Source organism: Pseudochaenichthys georgianus, chromosome 8 (assembly GCF_902827115.2).
Source record: "Pseudochaenichthys georgianus chromosome 8, fPseGeo1.2, whole genome shotgun sequence".
Classification (NCBI taxonomy): domain Eukaryota; kingdom Metazoa; phylum Chordata; class Actinopteri; order Perciformes; family Channichthyidae; genus Pseudochaenichthys; species Pseudochaenichthys georgianus.
The window spans coordinates 22,778,798-22,802,279 of NC_047510.2; the positions used below are offsets into that span (position 1 = coordinate 22,778,798).

At 42.4% G+C, this 23,482-nt stretch overlaps 1 protein-coding gene across 1 annotated transcript; it reads left to right on the forward strand.

The window, feature by feature from the left end:
- The first annotated feature begins 496 nt into the window (after positions 1-496).
- Positions 497-16,761, forward strand: LOC117451127 (nuclear GTPase SLIP-GC-like). Its single transcript, XM_034089248.2, has 24 exons — positions 497-583; positions 1,618-1,699; positions 2,084-2,196; positions 2,351-2,398; positions 2,525-2,563; positions 3,420-3,453; positions 3,577-3,669; positions 6,372-6,462; positions 6,686-6,902; positions 7,020-7,235; positions 10,288-10,494; positions 10,579-10,754; positions 11,633-11,726; positions 11,813-11,900; positions 12,030-12,151; positions 12,433-12,606; positions 12,694-12,848; positions 12,980-13,100; positions 13,546-13,654; positions 13,748-13,881; positions 14,375-14,456; positions 14,573-14,651; positions 14,742-14,790; positions 14,891-16,761. The coding sequence occupies exons 2-23, from the start codon at positions 1,633-1,635 to the stop codon at positions 14,749-14,751; spliced, it is 2,469 nt and encodes an 822-aa protein (XP_033945139.1). The 5' UTR covers positions 497-583; positions 1,618-1,632; the 3' UTR covers positions 14,752-14,790; positions 14,891-16,761.
- Positions 16,762-23,482: the final 6,721 nt, after the last annotated feature.

Here is a 23,482-nt window from a genome sequence, read left to right on the forward strand (position 1 = left end):
TCCATTAAATATACTCTTATGTAACAAAGCAAAAAAGACAACTGTTAATAGTGTTCAAAAAACTATCTTCAATAATAAGATACACTTTAAAAAATACAATTATGCAAATATCCAGTGTGTAAAGTGCATTGCCATTGTGCAAATATTGGCAATCAAGTGATATTGCTTTTTATACGTAGGTAAATATGTGCAGGCCAAATCCGTCAGTCAATCATAAAGAGGTGGTTTGTTCGACTAAAGAGACATCACATTCTAAATGTCTTAATTCCACTTTAAGAGGTAAGATTTATACAAACACTTGACATGATTAGACTAGAGAAAGGACGACTTTAACAGGGATTAGGATAATGGCAGGTGTTTACATTTCAGACACAAATGCAATTCAAATTGCATTTAAAGATAAATACATAAATAAATAAGACGTGATTAATGTAATGTGGGAGGAGTAACGTTTTGCGCCTCTTACAGGAAACAAGAGACTTAAGTTTCGTTTTCCTGTTTGTGTTGGGTGGTTATTGAGATAATGAGAGAGAGACTCCGTTAACCTGATTTTGGCTGCAGACCTACAGGCGTCACGCTACGGGTAAGCTTTGGAACGATTCATAGTATTTTGTAAATGAATTGTATTGTAATATGATGTATTTTAATTGTAATGTGTTAGGGCATCTTGTGTGGTTGCTCAGTTGCGAACTTGGTCTCGGGCTCTTGAAAAAACACATTGATCTCAACGGGACTTCCTGGTATAATAAAGCTACAAATGAAATAAAGAAATATGATCGAGTGACTCTTATTGCCCGTTCGAATATCTAAACTTTCTAAAGGACTGTTCACCGTATACCAAGGCAGGTTTACCATCACTCTCTGTACGGAGGCTCAGTCACTGGTACACTTTTATTTATAAAGCTATGTTGGGCAAACTCCCGTATTACATCTGTTCTATGGTAAAGCAGAAAGTTGCGGGAAAGTTGCGTCTGAGATCGCAGGATGTGGTTTTGTTAGATGTGCCAAGAGTGAGGACTGTCTTAGGTAAGACGGCTTTTATGTGCGCAGCTCCACTTGCTTGGAACAGCCTACAGTCCAAATTAAAATTGAGCAATTTTATTTCTCTGAATGTTTTTAAGGCACGTCTGCACGAGATGCTTTCTGACACTATTGGTGTTTGTAAGTGTTGGTGAATATGTAAATATGATGTCCTCTATTGTTTGTTTTTATGTTGTTTTTACGTTTCATGTGGAACTAAATTGATGCAGGTCTCCCTTGTAAAAGAGATCCATGATCTCAAGGGACTGTCTAAATAAAGGTTTGAAATTAAATGAAATGATGCTGTGAAAACAACAAACTAAATCAATTTTAATGCGTGCCTTATCGCTGTAAACCAGTATGTTGATACGTCTCGAGTCATTGACTGTGATGGGTGTTGCATAACTTTATATTATACACTCTGGTTTAAGCGGATCTTGTGCTAAAACGTTTATTTTTGCTTCGTTCTTCTGACATATTTCCAACATGCTTCATATTATAACTTTATATTAACCCGTTTTTCTTTTCTTTTTATTGATCATAACTATCACAAAATGTATTTTGGTTGATTTTAAACAGTTTGTGTTTACTTTCCAGTTGCTATTCTTAATCATGGATGATTTTGTTCACAACAAATTAACTCAATGGGATCTCAGCGAATTGATACAAACATTTAAAGGTAAAGTATTGCTTTGCTTTTTGTTGGGCAAAAATATAAATATACACCTAATTATACAACTATTATGCATTGCATCTCCATGATATTATACCATTATCTGTATTATGTCGTATAAATTGATCATCCAAATCATTTTCTTTATTCTTTTTTTGTTGATTATCATTTTGAACATTTTGAGATCTTGCACATTTTAGTTAAACAAAACATAATTACATTCAAAGTAATGATGTTCTGTAGCATCGTGTGGTTTCTAGGCAGATTATCGACAAAAGCTATTATAAATTCAGCTCAGAAATCCAGGCAATGCGCTCGGAGACTTTCATTCTTATTAGAAAAATTATTATTTGTCACTCTTTCCCCCCCCATGAATTATTTTTATTACAGAGCAACACATTGACAAGGAAGCTCTTTATGAACTGGATGATCAAACAATTGCTGAGTTGATCCCCATTGTTGGAACCAGACTAAAATTCAAGAAAAGACTCAAGTTGTTATTGGTAATGTATACACTGTTACACAAATACTCTACACTTTATGTGGACTCTGTTAAAAGCTTTAATGATGCCTAAAGACAACGTATTCAAATATATCATTGACATAGCCTTTACGAAACATTTCATCACTTAATTGAGTATTTTCTTTTCTAACTAGGAGGAACAAAACACAACAGATCCGGAAACATCTGAATCTTCTGTTCAAGTTAGTTGAATGTAGTTTAATTAACTTATGTATCAACTTAGACATTTATTACAATCATACATATTATATTGTCAATGACTGTTCAACCTTTTACATGGCCATTAAGAGTATCACTTTTATTTGCAGTGTAAATGGGCGTTTGATGAGGAAGCTGTTTTTGCTCAGGTAATGATTACTTTAATAAATTGACCATGCTTGTAATCATGGAACTTGACTCAATCCTTAATGCATCGATATTTGAAGATTTAATTTGTTAATAGAGCTGTTCATTCAGTAAAAAGTTGATCGCCAATTTCAAGATTCAATTTCGCATAGAGTTTTGAATGGGAAATGCAGTGGCGAACCGTCAGGGCCTTCAAGGTATTCAGAGAATACCCTGGAACACTCAACAAAATCGATTTAATTATATAAATAAAATGTAATAAAATGTATAAAAAATGAATAAATGAGAATAGTATCTATGTTGTTGATCTGTAATATTACAGTGTTACGTTGATTTGTTTGTCCTTCTCGGACCATGCACTACGCATTTCAGTGGTTTTGTGTTGGAAAAGAAAGCAACCAGATCTTGTCCTTCAACCAAGGTATTCTACATCCTTGATCGAATGCCCTGGCCGTTGAACTGAATGAGAGCGTACGTTTGGACTGACTGTTTGATCAACTAATCATATATTGATTTGTAGCCAATGGGCGTATTCTTTCAGAGTTTCCCTCGGTTCCAGGGTATTCTAGAAGGCCCGCTAGTTAACTGGCTCGATACAGAGGATAGATGAATGCGACGAAGCAATCATGCAGTTTTATTGTTTTTAACGTTGAAATGACAAGTGCAACAGGTGAAGATTAAGTTATTGCGGAATTGTTGTGAGTACCCTTTTCAAGACGACAATTCAGTGAAAAGACGGACATTATAATGCCGCGGGGGGGGGGGGGGGGGGTGTCTACAGAAGGGCCAGTTGTGATAGACACGGTTCGCCACTGGGGAAATGCAATGCTTCATTCAAATGTTCATGTTCATCCTCAGGTTTGTCCATCGCCCAACAAAGCAAATGATAAAGGTGAGATACGCAGTTTTATTGATATTTTTTAAAACAATAATGAACCTGCTTTATCTAAACAGTGTTGAGACACATTTATATGTTTTCAAATAAAAATGTTATTTACAAAAAATAAAAAACCAGGAAAGAGGAGGTTGGATCTTCAGGGTGAGTCCAGCCAAGGGCAATCCCCAGCCAGAAAACGACCACGTGAGGATATACAAGGATCATACACGGGTATTTACATTACTTTCCAAAATATTAGAAACTAGGGTTAATACGTATAATGTGTTTAAAGTTCAGCAAATTAAAGGGATAGTGGAAATCCGCGAATTTTGGGTTTAACTTATGTATTTTTATTAAAAATAAGCATAATAAACCATTTTTTTTTATTTCATGCGCCTAGTTTCATTTTATTTTCAATTTTACTGCTCCCGACCACGCCCTCTCAATGAAACGAAATTCTTCGGGTGATGACGAAAACAAAGGAAGACGGGCACAAACATTGGCGGACATTCAATAGAATTTTCATGTGAATAGCCGACCTTTATTATGGTGAATAGATGTGTTTTGTATGGCTGTTTTGTACAGCAAATGCAGAGAATGGTGTTTCGACGCATGCGTTTCCAAGAAACCCAGCCATTCGTCGTCAGTGGGTGAAATTTGTTCAGATAACACGGGCAAACTTCAAGGAGCCGAAGCTGACGAGTACTTCGGCAGTCGTGTGCTCCCGTCATTTTAATGACGGGATTCCTCTGTCTCTAGCTCAAATTGAAAGTGGAATACATAAGAAACGAGTATTTTATTATGTTTTCTGGCTGATTTAATGCATCATTAGCCTGTACCATTGTGTACAACGCCATTTATTGCCTGTCGATTAGGCGACCGGAGGCCTCGTCATCCGATAATCCGGTACACAGTGTCGAATGTGTACACTACAGTCATCATATAGACATGATAGACTAACAGTACTGTGAGTACAGCCTACACTTGACAGGCAGCCTGGCTAGCCTAGGATTAGGACCCTACTACGTCAAAAGACCGATTGGCTCTAGCTGTATATCATGCTAGTATACAATTCATTTAAATGTATTCATGTAATTAATGCCCATAAGGCTGTTACATATACAATAATAAATGTGACAAGATAATTTATGTGAACCTGACCCTGGTATGTTATGAAATGTACCCTACATGCAGTCATCCTCGGGCATAGCCATAGGCCTACAGTGCATGCATGCCAACTTTTGCAATATATAATATAGCGCCTAGCGTGAGCTATGCTTAGGGACCTACCAGTCAAGATTATTTGTGCGTAGGGGTGCATCATCTGGCGCCTGGTCCTGGTCATCCTCGCCATTGCCCATGCCGTGAACTAACTCCATCACCTCGGGCTCGAACAAATAAGGACGTAATGGTCCATCGTCTGGCTCAATATTCTCACCATCGTCGCTTACTGAACCGGATTCAGATTCAGTTCCTAAAACTACATTTTCGCAGGAAAGCCGAGAGGATGTTTCTGACTCGCTATCATCACTGGATACCTCGTACAATCCTTCTTCTTTGTCTGGTATATTTGCCCTTCCACGTTCATTCTGCATAGACGCCGTGGTTTGTTATCGTTTCGTCTTCCTGAGTTTTCCTCACTTCCGGTTTGGCTGAATCGATCATTTCGTTTCTAAAAAAGTTCGGGGAAGCTGCAATAAAGTGCTTCTAACATGCGTAAGGCAATTATTATATTTTTTTAATCAGGTGTGATTGTTTTGGTACGTAATTATGCTTGTATACAAGTTAAAACGAAACTATTTGAGGTTCAATTTCCACTATCCCTTTAACTTGCATCACATCTTATTAAGTTATAATGGCCTTAAACTGGAAGATACTTGCCATAGTATATAGATGATGAAGATGATACTTTCAGTTATTCTTGATTGCTTCATTGGGAATATCACTCGTCACCGGCTTGAGCTTCAATATCAGGATACATGTATTTAGGGCTGCACGATATATCGTGTCGTGACGATAATACGCGATAGTCGCATCAAATTATTTTTTGCTGCTTGCTACAAAAGGAAAACTCGCGCGGCTCTCATATCAGGGGTACTTGAGTGAGTGACATGCAGGCTCTGCATGCACAGCAAACCACCAATCACAATCAAATCTCCAAAGCAAACGGACCCGGTGATTAAAAGTAAAAACACTGAATAAAGTAGTTTCATGTGTTTCTCCAGGGCAGTTCGGCACTGCTAATCGAGCTAGCTCAGCTTGTTGCTCTGATAACTTAAGATCCAGACGTCCGTGATTAAAATCCTTCATCTGGTTGAATATAGTTAAAAAAATACCAATTGTATAGCATTAAAGTTCAAGAAAGGATGGTTTGCGGAGAAAAAAAACGGTCTTTTCTTCAATCCCTGTATTTTTTTCATATTGCAATATATATCGCAGGGGGAAAAAATATTGCAATGTCAGTTTTTTCCAATATCGTGCAGCCCAACATGTATTTATTATCCTTGCAAGAATGGAAGTAGTCATCACATAAGCATATGGTACAACTAGTTCCTCGAACAGTGTCCTTCACATGCTTCTATACAAGAGGGTGTATCATAGTCACAAGATACATACTGTAGATACCGGTTCAAAGCATTATTCTATGCTTAGTTCAGATTAGCTAAGGCCCACGTAAGCAATAAACATGGCATCTCCATAGGGGCTGAATCATCATGTTAATCTTAGGAACATAGCTATCGTATGTTCAACACAGTGTCTCATGAGCTTCATCTATGTAATCACATCCGGTTATGTACACAGTTACAGTTAGGCCTTTATTATCATGTGCTACTCTGATATTGAAAGAGTACATTCAGTATTTTCCCAACAGAATACATCTTGATGGATATACTGGTTAATGGTTCCTGCTGAATAGTTATTTACTTTTACAGAAGAAGTAATTCTGTCTGATGTGAAAAACATCATGAGATGTGTCCGCCAGAAACTACCTAACCAAGACGACAAGCTCAACAAGTTCCTGAAGTAAGTATTGGTGTTTTCGAGCAGAGACCATAGTAAACTTGTCAAAATTATACAGCACTGAGGACACTGTTGTGATTTGTGAAAGTCCACATTTTTTAAACTCAGAAAATGAGTCTGAAGTAGGCTGTTCGTACATGCAGATGGATTTCTTCTTGATTTTGACACACTCTTTTAGTGTTCGTTAATTTGATCAATAACCCATATTCAAACTCTTGCACAACAGAAATAGCATCAAACATTTGGAGACAGACAAGAGGGAGGTGGTCGGCGTCTTTGGAAGAACGGGGGCTGGAAAGAGCTCTCTGATAAATGCCGTCATTGGAGTGAAGGATCTCTTGCCCTCTGGAGACATCAGTGCATGTACCTCAGTGATGATTAGAGTGGAGGCTAACATGCACAACCCAAAGTATGAGGCAGAAATCGAGTTCATTACAAAAGAGGTAAAATAAGCTAAATAGGTTTGTTAAGTTAGAGCCATTTCAACTTTTATGATGATGCAAATAAATATGTATGCCGACTACACAACATGCCATAATAATACAACATTTTTTTTTTAGGAGTGGAAAGAGGAGTTGTGGACCTTGTTTAATTTCCTTGGTGATAACGAAGATAAGGAAGAAGACGCTGATGATCAAGACAGTTTTAAAAAGCTGTCAGAGCTGTATGGAGAAGAATGGAGAAACAAATCCCCTGAAAACCTCATGGATAAAAAATATTTCAGAAAAATTCCTGAATTTCTCCAATCCAAGAGTAAGATTTTGACAAGTGATACAGTAAGTAGGACTAATACTTGTATCATTTCATAAAACAAACTCTTGGTTGGTGTAGTTACACGACAGAACACCTGTTACGTCCCCACTAAGGTCTAGGGGACCTGGAGACAATAACATACAACCAATACAAATTAGGGAGTCAGCGTAACAGTTGACAAAAGGTTTATTTTATGTAAACCAAGAACCGAACAGACATAACTGAAACACTCTGTTGGTGAGGAGGAGTCAAAGGATTGTGCCAAACAAAAAAAACAAGCATAACAAAACCAGGCCTCTCTACATCTACCCTTCGAAACCAAAACTCAAACAAAAAACCCTCACTAACTAAACTACAAAGAAGTTGACAAAACAATATACAGGGGTGGCAACAATCCGCTAACCTAGTGTGTCTAAACATTAGTTAGCTACGTGGTGAGAAATGTACAGGGTACCCCGGACTTACCTAACTCCTCCACCTCTCAACACACACACTTTCAAAAAGGTCAGACAATACAAGGAGAATGAGTTGCTAAACACTGCAGTCAATAGCAGGCTCCTCAATCAGCAACAGGCCCAGAGTGAGAGAGCGAGAAGACTTCCTGGGTGCCTCCTTTATGGTCGGCCCTGGCTGCTGATAGGCCAGCTGAGGGTGAGAGGATCCAATCAGCCCTCAGACTCAGGTGCACAGGCAGATACCGATCAGCTGCTGATTAGCTGTGCAGAAGACAGGGAGAAGAGAGAAACACAGGAGGGAAGGAAAACCACACAAGTACAGCCTGCCTGGCACGTAACACCCCCACACATATAAATCCAAACAGTATGTTTGGACCTGACAATAAACATAGCAAATAATTTCCTGGTTATCAGGGAAATGAGACAAGTAATTGGGCAACTCAGCCAATACCTCAGTATTGCTTAGTCTTGCCCCCTGTGGTGTTGCACTGCGCATCACCAACTCATCCTCAACCTCATTTGAGCTCACCCTCAAAACTGAAGCCATAGGAGAGACGGTTGTCTCCACCTGGTGAGCTTTAGAAGACTCACTTTGGTCATCCCTGGTGCAGTACTTCTTCAGCATGTTGATATGACGTCTGCGGGCAGGTGTTTGAATGACGTAGTTTGTTTCACCGAGCTTCTTATCTACAACATAAGGACCAGCACATTTTGTAGACCGAGCAGAACCAGGTACAGGCAATATAACCAACACCTTGTCACCTGGCTGAAAAAGCGCGCTACCGCCTTCTGGTCGTAGCGTTTCTTCATGTTCCCCTGGGTAGAGGTCAGAGCTTCCCCAGCCAAGGAGCAAGCACGATGTAGACGATCCTTAAAGGTGGGGTAGGTAAGTTTCAGAAACCGGCTCGAGAGACACTTTTTGTTATATTCCATGGAATGCTCTTAACATCCCGATAGCAATGAATATCTTAAGTGCTTTGACAAAAAATCCATAAAAAAATGTCATCTGTAGAAGCCGTAATACTGTAAAAAGTACGGCCGGCTAAACGGATTGGATGGCCTTCCTGCCTGTCAGCCTTCCATCGGGGCACAAACTTATCTCGTGCCCTCATTGGTCATGTGCGCGTTCGTGTGTATTGGAGGAGGGGCTCTATAAGGAAGTGGCAGATTTTCTCCGGTTGTGTATTTTCAAATTCTAGCGATCTCGAGCCGATTTCTCAAACTTACCTACCCCACCTTTAAGTTTGGCGACATACTCCGGGATAATGCAAACTTTTTTCGTTGGCATGATCAAATGCTCTTTAAGAACTCTTAAAGGACCTCTGACCTCATGTCCAAACACTAGCTCAGCAGGACTAAAACCTAGAGACTCCTGAACAGCTTCACGGGCAGCAAATAACACTAAAGGAACACCGTCATCCCAATCTTTATGAGACTCGTGGCAATGTTTTCTTAACATGCATTTCGTAGCCTGGTGAAACCTCTCTAATGCCCCCTGACTTTCAGGATGATATGGGCTGGATGTCACATGCTTGATACCTAAGGTCTCAAGTACCCGGGCAAACACTTTAGACATGAAGTTGGTACCTTGGTCTGTTTGAACTACCTTTGGTAGACCAAACATGGAGAAAAACTTCAGTAGTGCCTTGGTGATGACCGGGGCAGTGATTTTCCGTAGTGGGATGGCTTCTGGGAACCTAGTGGAAGCACACAGTTTAAGAGAAACTGGTTTCCAGTTTTAGTTTTAGGCAAGGGTCCCACACAATCCACAATCACCCTTTCAAATGGCTCTCCCATTACTGGAATAGGAATGAGAGGAGCAGGGTGAATCACCTGAAAGTCAGGGGGCATTAGAGAGGCTTCACCAGACTATGAAATGCATGTTAAGAATGTAAATTGTACATGTTCTGTAAACCTACTTTATGCATCAAAGGAAAACAAATGTCTACCAGTAACTAACTTGTTTGCAAGAACCTCCTAGATATTTTAAGGCACTATCAGCTTTACATTTTAAATCATGTTAAAAATGTTCAACCTAATTGTTCCCCATTTCTAATAAATAAACTTAAAGGTGGGGTAGGTAAGTTTGAGAAACCGGCTCGAGATCGATAGAATTTGAAAATACACAACCGGAGAAAATCTGCCACTTCCTTATAGAGCCCCTCCTCCAACACACACGAACGCGCACATGACCAATGAGGGCACGAGATAAATGTGTGGAAGGCTGACAGGCAGGTAGACCATCCAATCCGTTTAGCCGGGCCGGCGGTTGTACTTTTTACAGTATTACGGCTTCTACAGATGAAATTTGTTTATGGATTTTTTGTCAAAGCACTTAAGATATGCATTGCTATCAGGATGTTAAGAGCATTCCATGGAATATAACAAAAAGTGTATCTCGAGCCGGTTTCTGAAACGTACCTACCCCACCTTTAAGGTTTGATACTTTTTGCTTTAATTCAGATTTTGGTGTTTTCAGTGATAGGGTTTAAAATTGACTCTTTAAAAAAAAGTTTATGCTGTAATAATTATTGAACACAATCTTTTAACTAAAAGTTTAAGTTTGTTCATGTAAAAATAAATGACCTTGCATTGCCTCTTGTTTTATTATTTATTTTAGGCTAAAGAATTATCTGCAAAATGTGTCAAATACACACGAAGTGAGTCAAAAGAGGAAGATGCTAAAGACGTGAAGAGGTGGTATTGGCCACTGGTGAAGTGTGTGACCTTCAGGGTGCCGAAGAATGGTCTTCTCCAGCACGTCACTCTTGTGGATCTTCCTGGAAACGGGGACCGTAACAAGAGCAGAGACAGGATGTGGAAAAGGGTGATTAATCCACATGCAATGCTGATTATTGTGGAAGGTTACACTGACAATGTAACCATTATTATTTGCTGTATTCCCCTCCAGGTTGTTGGAAGTTGTTCTACTGTGTGGATTGTGGCTGAGATAAATCGAGCAGCTTCAGAAAAAGAACCCTGGGAGATCCTGGAAGAATCCTGCAGCCTCATGGGAAATGGTGGCGAGTGTCGGCAAATTCATTTTATCTGCACCAAGTCTGATAATATTGGAGGTTCAGATGATCAGTAAGTAGTTTAAAGGGGACATATCATGCAAAATGCGCTTTTGAACATGAATATGTGTCCCCGGTGTGTCAGGGAACTCACCAAGTGTCAGAAAACACAACCCTCTCTCTTTTCCTCCATACCCAAATCTCTAAAAACGGGGCTGCAACGGAGCTGATTATTATTTGAATTTTTCTGATGTCAGAAAAGGGGTGTTCCGCCTATATGGGCAACTCTCCACCTATCAGGGGAATGAGAGACCGCTCGAAAGCACTGGAGACGCTGTAGTATATATGCCAGGCCTGTAAGTGGCACTGTAGTCTGCCACAAAAGCAGAATCAGCCCTTGCAAAAACAGGGCTGGAAAAGAGCAAATAGAGCGAAATGAGGCATGGCTAAAATACATGATCTGTTTGGTATTTTGAAAAAAAAACTTCACAGACATGTTTTATATAGGTATGGCCCTACAATATATGTTTCAAATATAGCATGATAGGTCCACTTTAAGATGCCAAAAGTACACAGTTAAATGTACCATCCAATTTAAACACTGACGCTTGAGACGGAGATGGCCAAGAGGATAAACCATGGAAACTTTGATTACGTTTACAGGCACATTAGTATCCTGGTTTTGATCGTATTCAGGGATATAATGTTCACTTGAAACAGTATCCATGTTTCTAAAATGTCTGCATGTGTGTCTTGATTCCTCAACATCTCAGCCATTTATTTCTGTCCTAATGTTGTTGCTTCACAAACACTTTGTGATGCTGGATTAAGCTCCTCCATGTGATCACTGGCAGTGGTTATTGAAAGCAAGATCGAGATGCGTAGTGATATGATATCCTGGAATGTATATACAGTTTATGTAATTCTCTAAATACAAATCTTTTCATATAGGTCAGCAGCTGGTGTTCGTGCTCAGATACTAAAACGAAACAAGCAAGCCAAGATAAAAGTGATGGCAGAATTCAGCAAACTAAAAGAGGTTAAGGTGAGTTATATCAAAGGAAAATCAAACACAAATATTGTCCAAAACTGCAAACCTGCTTTTATATCGAAACTTGTTTATTTTTTTAGAAACATTTCAGTGTGGAATATTTCAAGGTTTTCACAGTGAGCTCCGAAGAGTTCTTGAGAAGGAAAAATCTAGATCGAGATGACACAGGTGATTCAAGTCTCCATAAGTGACCCTGACAAAATGGTTTTATCTCCTCCAAAAAATATGTAGAGATACTAATTGAGTATAACATGTAAATTCAAGAATGTAATGTAAATTATATTACATTTTTTACAGAAATTCCCTCACTGCAGGAATTCCTGCAAGATCTCAATGAATGGCACTCTGAGACATTAAACTACGTGTCTGGAGCTCACGGGATTCTCTCTCTGATTCAGGGAGCCAGCAGCAGAGAAGGGGTAAGATCAACTAACATCTTCCATTGTCTTTAATATTGACAGAAAAGAATAACATTCATAGAAAATATGCTGCATACACAAAAATTGTGTGTAAAAATTGTAAAGTCAAAGACAGACTGCTTACATGTAATGTAACCTGTTTGTGTTGCTTCAGAGAGGATGCATTAGTACAGTAATTAAAGGGTTTTTGTAGTTGTTGTTATAAGGGCTTGAAAAAAAAATCGCAGCTAGTATTATGGTTGCATTGCTTTGAATAATGAATGTGTTGTGTATGGTTTCAGGCTGACATAAAGACGACTGTGTGCAAAGGACTTGAAGAAAAGCTGAGTCTTGAACTTGATAAAGTCAGGGAACCCATGGGAAAAACCCTTATGGCTTTTGAAAAATGCCTCAGTGAGGGGGTTGACAAATCTAAAAGTTCATGTGACAAAGTCTTAAAGTCGGTCCTTTATCCGGTAAGTATTTAAGTTGTAATTAAATCAAAACAACTCATTTTGCACTAAATATGAATATGTCTATTACAAAATTCTGTTTTGTTTCAGACAAAGAAAGGTGGTGCATTTCACAGGATATTGAAGTGTGTAGTTGAGAATGGTGGCATCCACAAACCAAAAAAAGGGAAATCAATAAACATCAATATGAAGTTAACTTCATGTTTGACCGACAGCATTGACGAGGAATTTAAGAAGACCTTCCCGTAAGAAATGACTTAAACACATAAAACCCTATGTTGGATAAATGGTGTTGTACAATACATTTAAATACATTTTTGAAAAACTTGTTGAGGCCTTAAGAATTTAAGCATTTATTTTTGTTAATTTATTTTAGAAATGAAGGAAACAGTGGACCATTCAACGGGGTCATCAATGCGTTTTCACTTGGCACAAAGAAGCTGATGAATAAGGAGTGCGAAAATGTCAAACTGCAGCTGACATTTCTCAAGACAGAGGTAAAATATCCTATTCATTAGTCCATTATCAGATATGTTTGTAAAGCCAGGGAGACTGTAGTGGAAGGGTGAGCATTGCAATTATTATAAAATATAATACATTTTGATCAGTCAACATATTCCAGTACAATGTATATTATACATTGTACTGGAATAACTCATGAACTGGAGATGGCTTTGAAAAATGAACTGCAGCTGTAAAGCTGACCCTGCCCCAATGCATGAAGACACACTCAAGATTATAATAGAATATTCTGATATTGGGCAAAAAATGGGCAATACAGCAAACCAGCAAACAGCACCTGTTTGCTGGTGAACAGGTCCTATCAGTTTGAATTATGTACTGATTTTCCAGTTAACATCTATAAAGGGAAAGATGAGCATAGTTTGTAACTTATTCATTTTAAAACATATGTTGATATCTGCTTCACATTCTCTCTCTAAGGAAGTAAAAATGAAAACAAAACTCAACAAACTCATCCGTGAGCGTAAGAAAACGATCTACAGCAGCCTGACAACAACAATCGAGGAGACCATGAAAGAATGCTATGACAGTAAGTCAGAAGATCATTACAGATGTAAAAATACACTTCTACACATTTTTATGTTGCAACATGTTTATGTCTACATGTTTCTGTTTTGTGTAGGAGCAAAAGAAATTAGAGGAGAAGGCATGCTGAAAAACATGAGGGAAACTATTGAAATGCACGTGCATGGTTCAAAGAACGTCATGTTTGTTCAGGCTAAAGACGCCATGAAGAAACAGCTGAGAGACTTGATGGTTTGTCACATTTTATATTTCATCATACAGTAATGATACAGAAATAATTCTTCACTTAAAGGTCACCTATCAGGCAAAATCCACTTTTTCATGTCTTTTAAACATATATGTGTCCCCTCTGTGTAAAGAGATTCTGAAAGTTTCAGGAAAAAATATTCACTCTCTGTGTTCTTTTTAACCAAATATCTCTCAGAGGGGCATGGGGAGTTGCTCCTTATTTTCATCTAAAGTAACAGACAGAGAATCAGCACTTTTGAAACAGAGCTGAAACAGAGGGGTTTATGGGATACTCCAATGGGTGATCTGTTTGGTATTTGGAGCCAAACACTTCAGAGACATGTTTTGTATATATCTGAGACCTATAATATATAAAAAAACAGTATAATAGGGGACCTTTAAACATGTTGGGAAATTCAACTAGGAACACTGCAACACAAACATACATGTCCAAAAACGTCAGTGATAATTGATAAATATTTCAATGCTGATTTAGTTGGAGATCCAGGAGAAACTGGACAGCACGATGCTGGAATCAATCGAGCTGTCACTCAAAACAGATGGTGTCTCCATCCCAGGTAAAGGAAACTAAATCACAAACAAATACTGTACATTTGATCGTAATTAAAAAGTTGATACATTTCCATTAGTGTATTAAATTAATCCACTTGTTTGAAACAATATGTTTTTTTAGATGTAAGTGTGGAGCTTGAGATGGTAAAGAACTACTACAATGAACTGACCGAATGCCCAGATGATGATGCAATTCTTTGGTAAAACTCCATTTAAACATAATGTAAAATATTCATATCATCTGGATTATGACTTGTTTTCTTAAAATACTAACAGTGCTTTTATTACAGTATTGATTAAGGGGGTCAAGCAGCTGCAGTGCGTCCATAATGTGTACAGGTAGGTTTTATTGAACCTGATGATCCAAACTGTTAATAAGTGTTTATTATTAATATTCAATTTCACAACATTGCTCTTTGTCTCTCTGGTGGCGATTCAGGGTAGATCCGTGGAGACTAACAGCAGACGCCTGTTAACATACCGAGGATAAAAGACATGAGGCCTCTGGATTGGGTCTCAACAATTGTTTTTAAGTTCTTATCTCTCTTTGAGTGTTTTTTAGTTTTAGCATAAAGCGGTTCCCTAATTCAAGTCATTTAAAAATCATATTCAAAAAAGCAGTTTGATGATAACGTTATTATGTTGTACAGTCTATCAAGTAATATCTCCATGTCAATAGCGACATCCACCCCACCCCTGCTTTCATGCGCATCAGCATTTTAGTTGTCTGCCAGAAGCAGTGGCGGATATTGATAAGGGCTGTCAAAGAATATTTCTGTCTTTACTCCTAGATATTTAACCTTTTCTGTGTGTTGACATTTACGACCAAGCCTGTGTGACACCAGCTTTAAGGAATGTGCTCCAGCATTTAGTCTTAGTATTATGACCGGTCAACTCTCGGTCACAGAGCCTAAGAGTCAGATGAGTGATTCAGTGTCTCCAGGTGTTAACGCCCCATCCCCCAATATGTGGTTTAACTCTCTGTAAACTAGTTAAAAGGTCTATCGAGAGAGATACTGGGCAGAATTTACATGGTAACCCACCCGTGCAGTCAGAACTTTTTGCAGATACTTGTATTAAACATTCAGTGTTTGACATCAAAGCTCCAACTCTCCTCGTGTCTCTCTGAGTCCTGACTCTCCATTGCTGCAGAAGTTTCCCTTACATGAGCGACATGGGCGGTTGCCCAGGGCGCCATTTTGACGGGGGCAGCACAAGCGTAATGAAAAAAAAAAAATTCATTTCAGTCAGACAACTCACGTGTTCCTTTAACATGTTTATTAGAAGCAGCATATAGTTGAGTTTGGCGACTAGGCTCGGGCATCATCACTCCATAGATATACATAGCAGGATGAGTGATGATTAAATAACTAACCCCCGAGCCTACAGGTGGAAGCTGGGGTGGTGGTGGTGGGGCAGGCAAGCAGCAGCGACGTAGAGGTACTCTGCAGCAATAGCAGCAGCAAGCAATGCATGGAGAGAGATCTGGCAGGTTAAATAGAGCGGCATGTTAAGGAGACTCTGTTTGGTTGGTTGTAGAGTGGCAAGGGGCGTTATGTATTAATGCAGCATAAGTGCTCGAGTTGACTGCCTGAACTAGCTCGCAGGCTTCGCCCCATATAGTGTATTGTTGTTGGTGTTGTGGGTCGAAGGGTTATCTGGCAGGGAAGTTCTCATACTCAAAGAAGGGCGGGGGTGATCTCAGGTCGCCTCAATATGGGGGAGAGAGAGGGGGGTGGCGGGTAAACTATCTCTATCAAATTAACACTTTCAATGTTTATAAAGTCGTACTGCAATTAGTCAAATTAATGCGATGGGAGGTGCACCGCCCAGGGCACCAAATCAGCTAGAACCCCGCCACGGGCCAGAAGCATTCATAAATACTTTTTAATCCAGTTTTCAGTACACTTTTACTAAACACTTTAAATCTTGGTATTTTTATACAACAGGCTTTTACCTTAGCTCAGGCAACAGGAGTTCTTGGCAGATTTATGTCTGATTCTAGTTTAGGCTGACATTTCAATGAATTAATTAAATCCTCAACATTGATCACAGCACTACTGGAGGTTGATTTGGATGTAGACTAGGCTTCTTAAAGAATGATTTTGATCTGTATTTTCTTATTTTAAAGCACAAAACTCACTGCGAATTAATGGTATTTTGTGTTTTTCATTCATATATGAGAAATAGGGTGATCTAGATGATGGCTTCTCTGGTTTCTTGTTACTTACTTTTTTTTTTATCCACACCGATTCTTAATGCATACATGTATTTGATTTGGTATATACTCCAATAAACCAATACAAATCACTTGTATTGTTCATGTTCTTGTTGAAGGATCTATCTGCTCTAGGTTTAGTAACAGGTTCAGTACTAGTGTGCAGTTATTTTAATTAATGGATAATAATAATAGGTGTGCTTTTCAATGTCACTAACAGGCTACCTACTGATTGGTCCCAAAGTGTATCACCATTTCTATTAGTTATTCTTGTTTATTTCTATTTTCTGAAGCAACAAAGCATCCGTTAAAACTTTGTTTGCTAAATCTTCAACAAAACATCCCTTAACTGGCCTCTCTATGAAGTGGCTATTCCTGACAAATTAAGCTCAGTGCAAGTTCAACCAGGAAGACCGTCTTTACTCTTCATGTATTTCTATTCCCTATTACTCTCCCTCCTCTCAATAAGTGACCGGGGGCGTCACTCTTCAGCTTAACCAATCACTTCGCTCTATTCCCAAGAGCCTATCATAACGCTCTGTCAAACCTTTTACATCTGCGCTTCCCCCTCCGACAGCTGTCATTTCAGGTGACTCTACGCAACCCTCCTCCACCCCTTTTCACCTCCCGTACCGCTGAATCGAGGGTCAAGCTAAACCACTCCTCTTCAGACCAACCCAACTATCCATTCACCACCACCAGTGTCTAGATCGGCTCTACCTTCCCGAATTATACTTCCTGCACAACGGGGCCTAATCGCCAAAATTACATTACATTCATTTGCGCATCTGCGCAATAAATATGTATTATTACATCAAAACCGTCTCTCCTGATTGAATTAGTGTTGTCAGCAGTTAGATGTATTCTCCTGACTAACATAAATCCGCCTTCGTGTTCTTCGTCATTCGTTCTCATTCATAACACTCCGTTCGATGTCTCACTATGGGATGCGCCTCATCGCGGAGCAAACAGAAGCATCAATCTCATTATGCCAATCCTGATTGGCTGGTGATCTTGACTTCAGCGTCAGGGAATCCACCCCCTATAAGTAGCTTGCGCTACGTCGCATGCGTCATTCAAACACCTCTTCTCGCTTCAGAGCACATCTCTATGGTAGCCGGGCTAGCTTACACAGACTGAACCCATATCTAAATTTCAGTCGACGGGCGCTCGCCGGCTACCCTTCCTGCTTCGCAAGAAGACTGCTAATACTAACACACCAGTTACGGCCCCTACACACGGCGGCGTGCGTTGCCGCTTCAACGCTTCTGCCCATTCACTTTGAATGGGGTGACGTCACGATTCACCGAACTGCATTGTGGGAGCAAAGCGTAGCTTCTCTCGAGGTGCTCGCTGCAAAAGTAGAGCAATGTTCTACTTTTGCCGCCTCGACGGAGGCGTCAGCCAATCAAATCCCTCGTATGTAAATCTGACAGTACAAGCAGTAGCCAATCAAACCGGGTGTATGTTGGGAGAGCCAGACCGCAGTTATTTCCCATATGTCAACAAAAGGAGGAGAAAATGATTGTGGCGGTAGGGAATCACCCGGTACTCTATGACCAGTCCCTCTTTACATACAGGGATACAAACCGGAGGAGCCAGGCATGGGGGGAGGTGGCAAAGACAGTGGGGGAAACTGGTAGGTTCTCGCTTGTTTGGGGAGTTTATATCCAGTGTATTTCGTTTGAATGGACAGCTAGCAAGCATAGACAGTATATTTAGCCACCATGGATGTAGCATGAATGCTTTGCTTTGTATGTCCGGGGCGGGACATTCATGTGGTTGGTTGTTGGTCGGGCTGCTCGCGTTGACTCCCCAAGCTCAAGACACGCCCACCGCCAAGCGGCAACGCACGCCGCCGTGTGTAGGGCCCGTTAGTATTATAATCGACCTCGCCGTTTCTTCCTCGGAATTAAGGTAAGGTTTTGCTTTTTCTTTTTCCCTCACAGAGGAGGAAAAGTTTAAAAGAAATATTAACACACCAGTTAATATTCTTTGAGAAAAAAGATCGACACCGTTCTTTTTTCTCCGGTTACCTGTTACGAGCGGGTCCTCTCCACGCCACGCGGCGAACAAGATGGACGCCTCTCTCCCTCACACCAGAGGAGTCAGGAACTTGGAGGCTCGGCAGCTGCGGGTTGAAAATATCAGGCACGGACTCACACCAGGTCTGCTCGTCCTGCCTCGGGCTGGAACACGCCCAGGAGGCTATTGACAACCCCGGCTCGTGCGGGCATTGTGCCCGCTTCACCGTAAAGAGCCTCCGCCGACGGTTAGCACGCCAAGCTAGCTTGTCGGGACAGGACCCCCTCATGTCCGTTGATTTGCCGGCTGGCAATCAAGAAGCGGGGGCATCCCCCGCAGAGATTGAGCCCTGCACTGTGTCGGTCTGGGGCTCATCAACAGCGGCAGCTGCGGAACCGGAGTCCCGCGCCGTGTCAGGCTGGGACCCGGTGGCGGCAAGAAACGCGGGAACGGAGCCCCACGCTTTACCAAGCTGGGGCTCCCGGCTGGACCTCACCATGGTTTCGCCCGCGGAGGATGTCCTGGAATTGGATTATATGGAGGACGAAGAGGATGGCCCTTTAGCAACAAGGCCCCAATCCAGGGTGCCTCCTCCCTAGACTGTGACGATATGGAGAGGCTCGGCCTGCTCCGCATACCGCCTATGGAACTGCTGGTAGCAGCCCACCTCCTACCGAGGCTGGTCCCGTCACCAAGCAGGAACCCCACGCTGCCAGCGAAGGCGGACCGATTCCAGTCGACCATGACTGAACGGTCCTACAGAGCCGCAGCGTTGTCCACCAGGGCTCTGAACGTTTCCTCGCTGCTAACCGCATACCAAGCGGAGCTCTGCGAGGATCTGTCGAGCAATCCTGGACCGGCCGTTCTGGATGAGATGGCCGCGGTCACAGATATTTGTCTCCGTGTCCAACGCTGCGCCGTCCAGGCCACGGGCAAGGCAATGGGGATCATGGTGGTGCAGGAAAGAGCTAGATGGCTCAACCTCACCAACCTCCCAGACCGGGAAAAGGAGGATGTGCTTGACATGCCCATCGTTCCCGAGGGGATTTCCGGCTCCGCTCTCGCCTCCATGCAGAGGAGATGCGAGTCGAAAAAGAAGGAGGACGAGGCCCTCCACCTCTGCCTCCCTCGAAGGGTCCAGCCGCTGCCTTCACAGTGGCAGTCCTTCGCCCAAGCTGCCTCGAACCCTGCTCGGTTCAAAATACCTAAACAGCAGAGGTCGCAGCCCGCCCCGAGTCCCCAGCCCAGGCAGGAGACGAGGGCGAGTTGGCCTAGAAAATCTCCGGTCCCGGCTGCAGCCCAGGCGCAGCCGACCCAGAATTCCGGCCAGCAGTCGAGGAAGAAGAAGCGAGCGGCCTGACAGCCCCTCCTTCTCTCCTCTGTGACAGAGCTGGAAGTCCACGGTTCCCCAGCTCTAGATGTGTTCCCGCCGCCTCGAGAGATGCCTCAACACCATCCTCAAGTCCGCAAAAACACATGTCACAAGTTTGTTGTTGTTTCTAAAATAAACCATTTTCCGCCCGAGGAGAGTCAGCCCATATTCTAGAGAGAGAGATCCTCTCACTTCTAGAAAAGAGGGCTATATCTATAGTACCCGCCAAGTATTTCCTCGTTGCCAAACGGGGAGGGAACGGAATTCGGCCAATACTAGATTTGAGGGTTCTGAACACATATCTAAAAAGATACAAATTCAGAATGCTCACTCACACATCTCTGCTGTGTCTCGTGCGACAAAACGACTGGTTTACATCAGTCGACCTGAAAGATGCGTATTTCCACATCCCAGTATATTACCCACACAGGAAATATCTGAGGTTCGCATTTCAGGGGATCTGTTACGAATACAGAGTACTTCCCTTCGGTCTGTCTCTCAGTCCAAGAGTGTTTGTACGATGTACGGAAGCCGCGATAGCCCCGTTAAGACAACAGGGTATTCACCTGGCGACTTACCTAGACGACTGGCTGCTTCTCGCACAGTCGGAGCAGGAGGCTGTTACGCAGACAAATGCAGGTGCCCAGGTTGAGCAGGTGCTCAACCTGGGTTTCATAATAAACACAGAGAAGAGCATGTTGTGCCCAGCACAGACTGTACTCTTCCTGGGTTTACACCTGAACTCGGTGCCCTTTACAGCCCGCCTGTCAGCGGAAAGAGTGAAAGCTTTCAGAGCTTGTCTCGATCATTTCCAGCTGCGCAAACATGTTCTCTTCAGATCATGCCTGCGGTTACTGGGGCTCATGGCGTCAGCCATCCTGGTCGTACGACTGGGACGCTTACACATGAGGGAGTTTCAGCGCTGGGTAGCCTCTTTAAAACTAAACCCCGCGCGTCATGGCGCGCGGAGAGTAATGGTTACTGTGAAATGCGTAATGGCACTGCGCCACTGGCTGCACCCGACTTTTCTAGTACGGGGCGTGCCTATGAGTACTGTCCTTTCACGGAAGGTGGTCACCACGGACGCATGTCTGACAGGCTGGGGAGGTATTTACGAAGGTCGTCCGGTGAGGGGTCTCTGGAGCAGAGACCTCCAGCGGGCGCACATAAATTACCTGGAGCTTTTAGCGGTGTTCCTCACCCTGAAACACTTTCTGCCTTTTCTCAGAGGACATCATGTCCTCGTGAGGACAGACAATACGACCACAATATCGTATATAAACCGCCAAGGGGGTTTGCGTTCTCTCCAGTTACACATGCTGGCACGCAAACTGATCTTATGGAGCGGCAGACGTCTCCTCTCTCTGAGAGCGACGCACGTACCAGGAGTGATGAACCTCGGGGCAGATCTGCTGTCCAGAGGTGCACCACTATATGCAGACTGGACTCTACATCCTAAGATTGTGAGTCAGCTGTAGGTGCGTTACGGCAGAGCCGCGGTAGATCTGTTCGCATCGAAAGAAAATGCTCAATGTCAGCTGTTCTTTTCAATGCGCGATTTAAACGCTCCGTTAGGCGTGCACACGCTCGCGCACGTTTGGCCTCCGGGCCTTCTGTACGCGTTCCCACCCTTGGCTCTGATACCCCCAACTCTGGAGGGAACAACGCCACACACTTATCCTGATAGCTCCGCACTGGCCTGCAATGTACTGGCTGGCGGAGATATATCAGCTGCTGTGCGGGCAGCCATGGCAGCTCCCACTACGCAGGGACATACTGTCTCAGGTGGGGGGGGCGATCTTTCACCCACACCCAGAGCGCTTGGCACTATGGGCCTGGCCCGTGAGTGGTACAATCTGAATACAGTGGGACTCCCTCAGAAGGTGATAAACACTATTCAGAGTGCGAGAGCTTCCTCCACCAGGTCTCTCTATGACTGTAAGTGGAGGATGTTTGAGGAGTGGTGCCTTCAAAAAGGACACATCTCTTTTCAATGTCCTGTCGGGGTGATTTTATCATGTCTTCAGGACTTGATTGATAAACACAGAGCTTTCTCTACGATCAAAGTGTACCTGGCTGCTATTGCTAAAGCCTAAGGTGGTTGGTTCATGTACCCCAATTGACATTGAGGCATTTCCTCCGCCGCTGTGTTCCTCCGGGGAACAGCAGCCGGGTTTGCTGTGTCCAGTCCGTGCTTTACGCACTTATATGGACAGATCAAAAGAGTTTCGTCATAATGACCAACTCTTTGTGTCCTGGGCTAACCCTCAGAAGGGCAAGCCTATTACTAAGCAATGGTTCTCCCACTGGATTGTGGAGGCAATTGCTTTGGCCTATACGAGTCAGGGTTTGCAGACACCTTCGGTTCTGCATGCTCTTTCGACTCTTGGTCTGGCTACATTTGTCTCGAGTGTTTCGTCAACTTAATGTGTTGCTTAAAATAATACTTCTGCATACAGTATGTGACACTGTGAGTGTTGCACGGCCAGATACGGCTCAGCTGACTCAGATAAGGAGATATATGATCCATTATGAAGTGATATGCCGCGGACTGTACTTAATGTACTCTGATCCGGTTACTTATGTTGTGGCCGATATTTAAGTAAGCTTTCTTAACGCTAATGTTATAATAGTCAGATTGCTCTGAAGATGGGAGGTGATATTCTATTGATGTTCACGTTCACGTTCACACAGTCGGTGATTTTTGCCGGCCGTCTTTCCTGCGACGGCAGCTTTTCTGTATTTCCTTTCTCCTGTAATATGACTTGATCGCTTTAAACTCCGCACACTGAGCTCTGATTGGTCAGCAGGCGGTGCTTTCACTGAGTTGAGCTCTTAGCCTGCAACCTAACCTGGTCCCGACCAGGTTAGCCGCTAAGCATAAATTACCATGGAGATCTAGCCTGCTAAAAAGAGAACCAGCTTCGTAGGACCGGAAAGCCGGAGTTTCCCCTGAATTTAGCCGGCTAAGCGAAAATCCTGCTTCGTAGTATACCCCCCAGGTGGTCGGCCTATGTTGACGTTATGTCAAGTCCCCTGTGTCGACTTTTTCCAACGCAGGGGGGCGGGCCTTAGCGTCCATTTTCAACGCAAGGGGGGGCCCTTAGTGTCCATTTTCAGCTTTCCGGGATGTCCATATGCTTCTATGGACGCTCATGGAAGCACGGCATTCGTTTGTGTCGGCTGCCCTTAAAGGCAATGTGAGCGTCCATTCTCATTGGATAACGGAGAATTGTACACCCGGAAGTAAGTATTCCCCTTACTGTCGATTGATTTTACGGTGATATCTGCACTACTCATCAACTAAAAAACACCAGATTATCCTTGTTAATTACACAACATTGATTGGTTTAAATTGTGTGCAATGCTTTTGTATTTTTCCCCTTCGATTCGGAGAAACAAATGTTTTTTCGGAG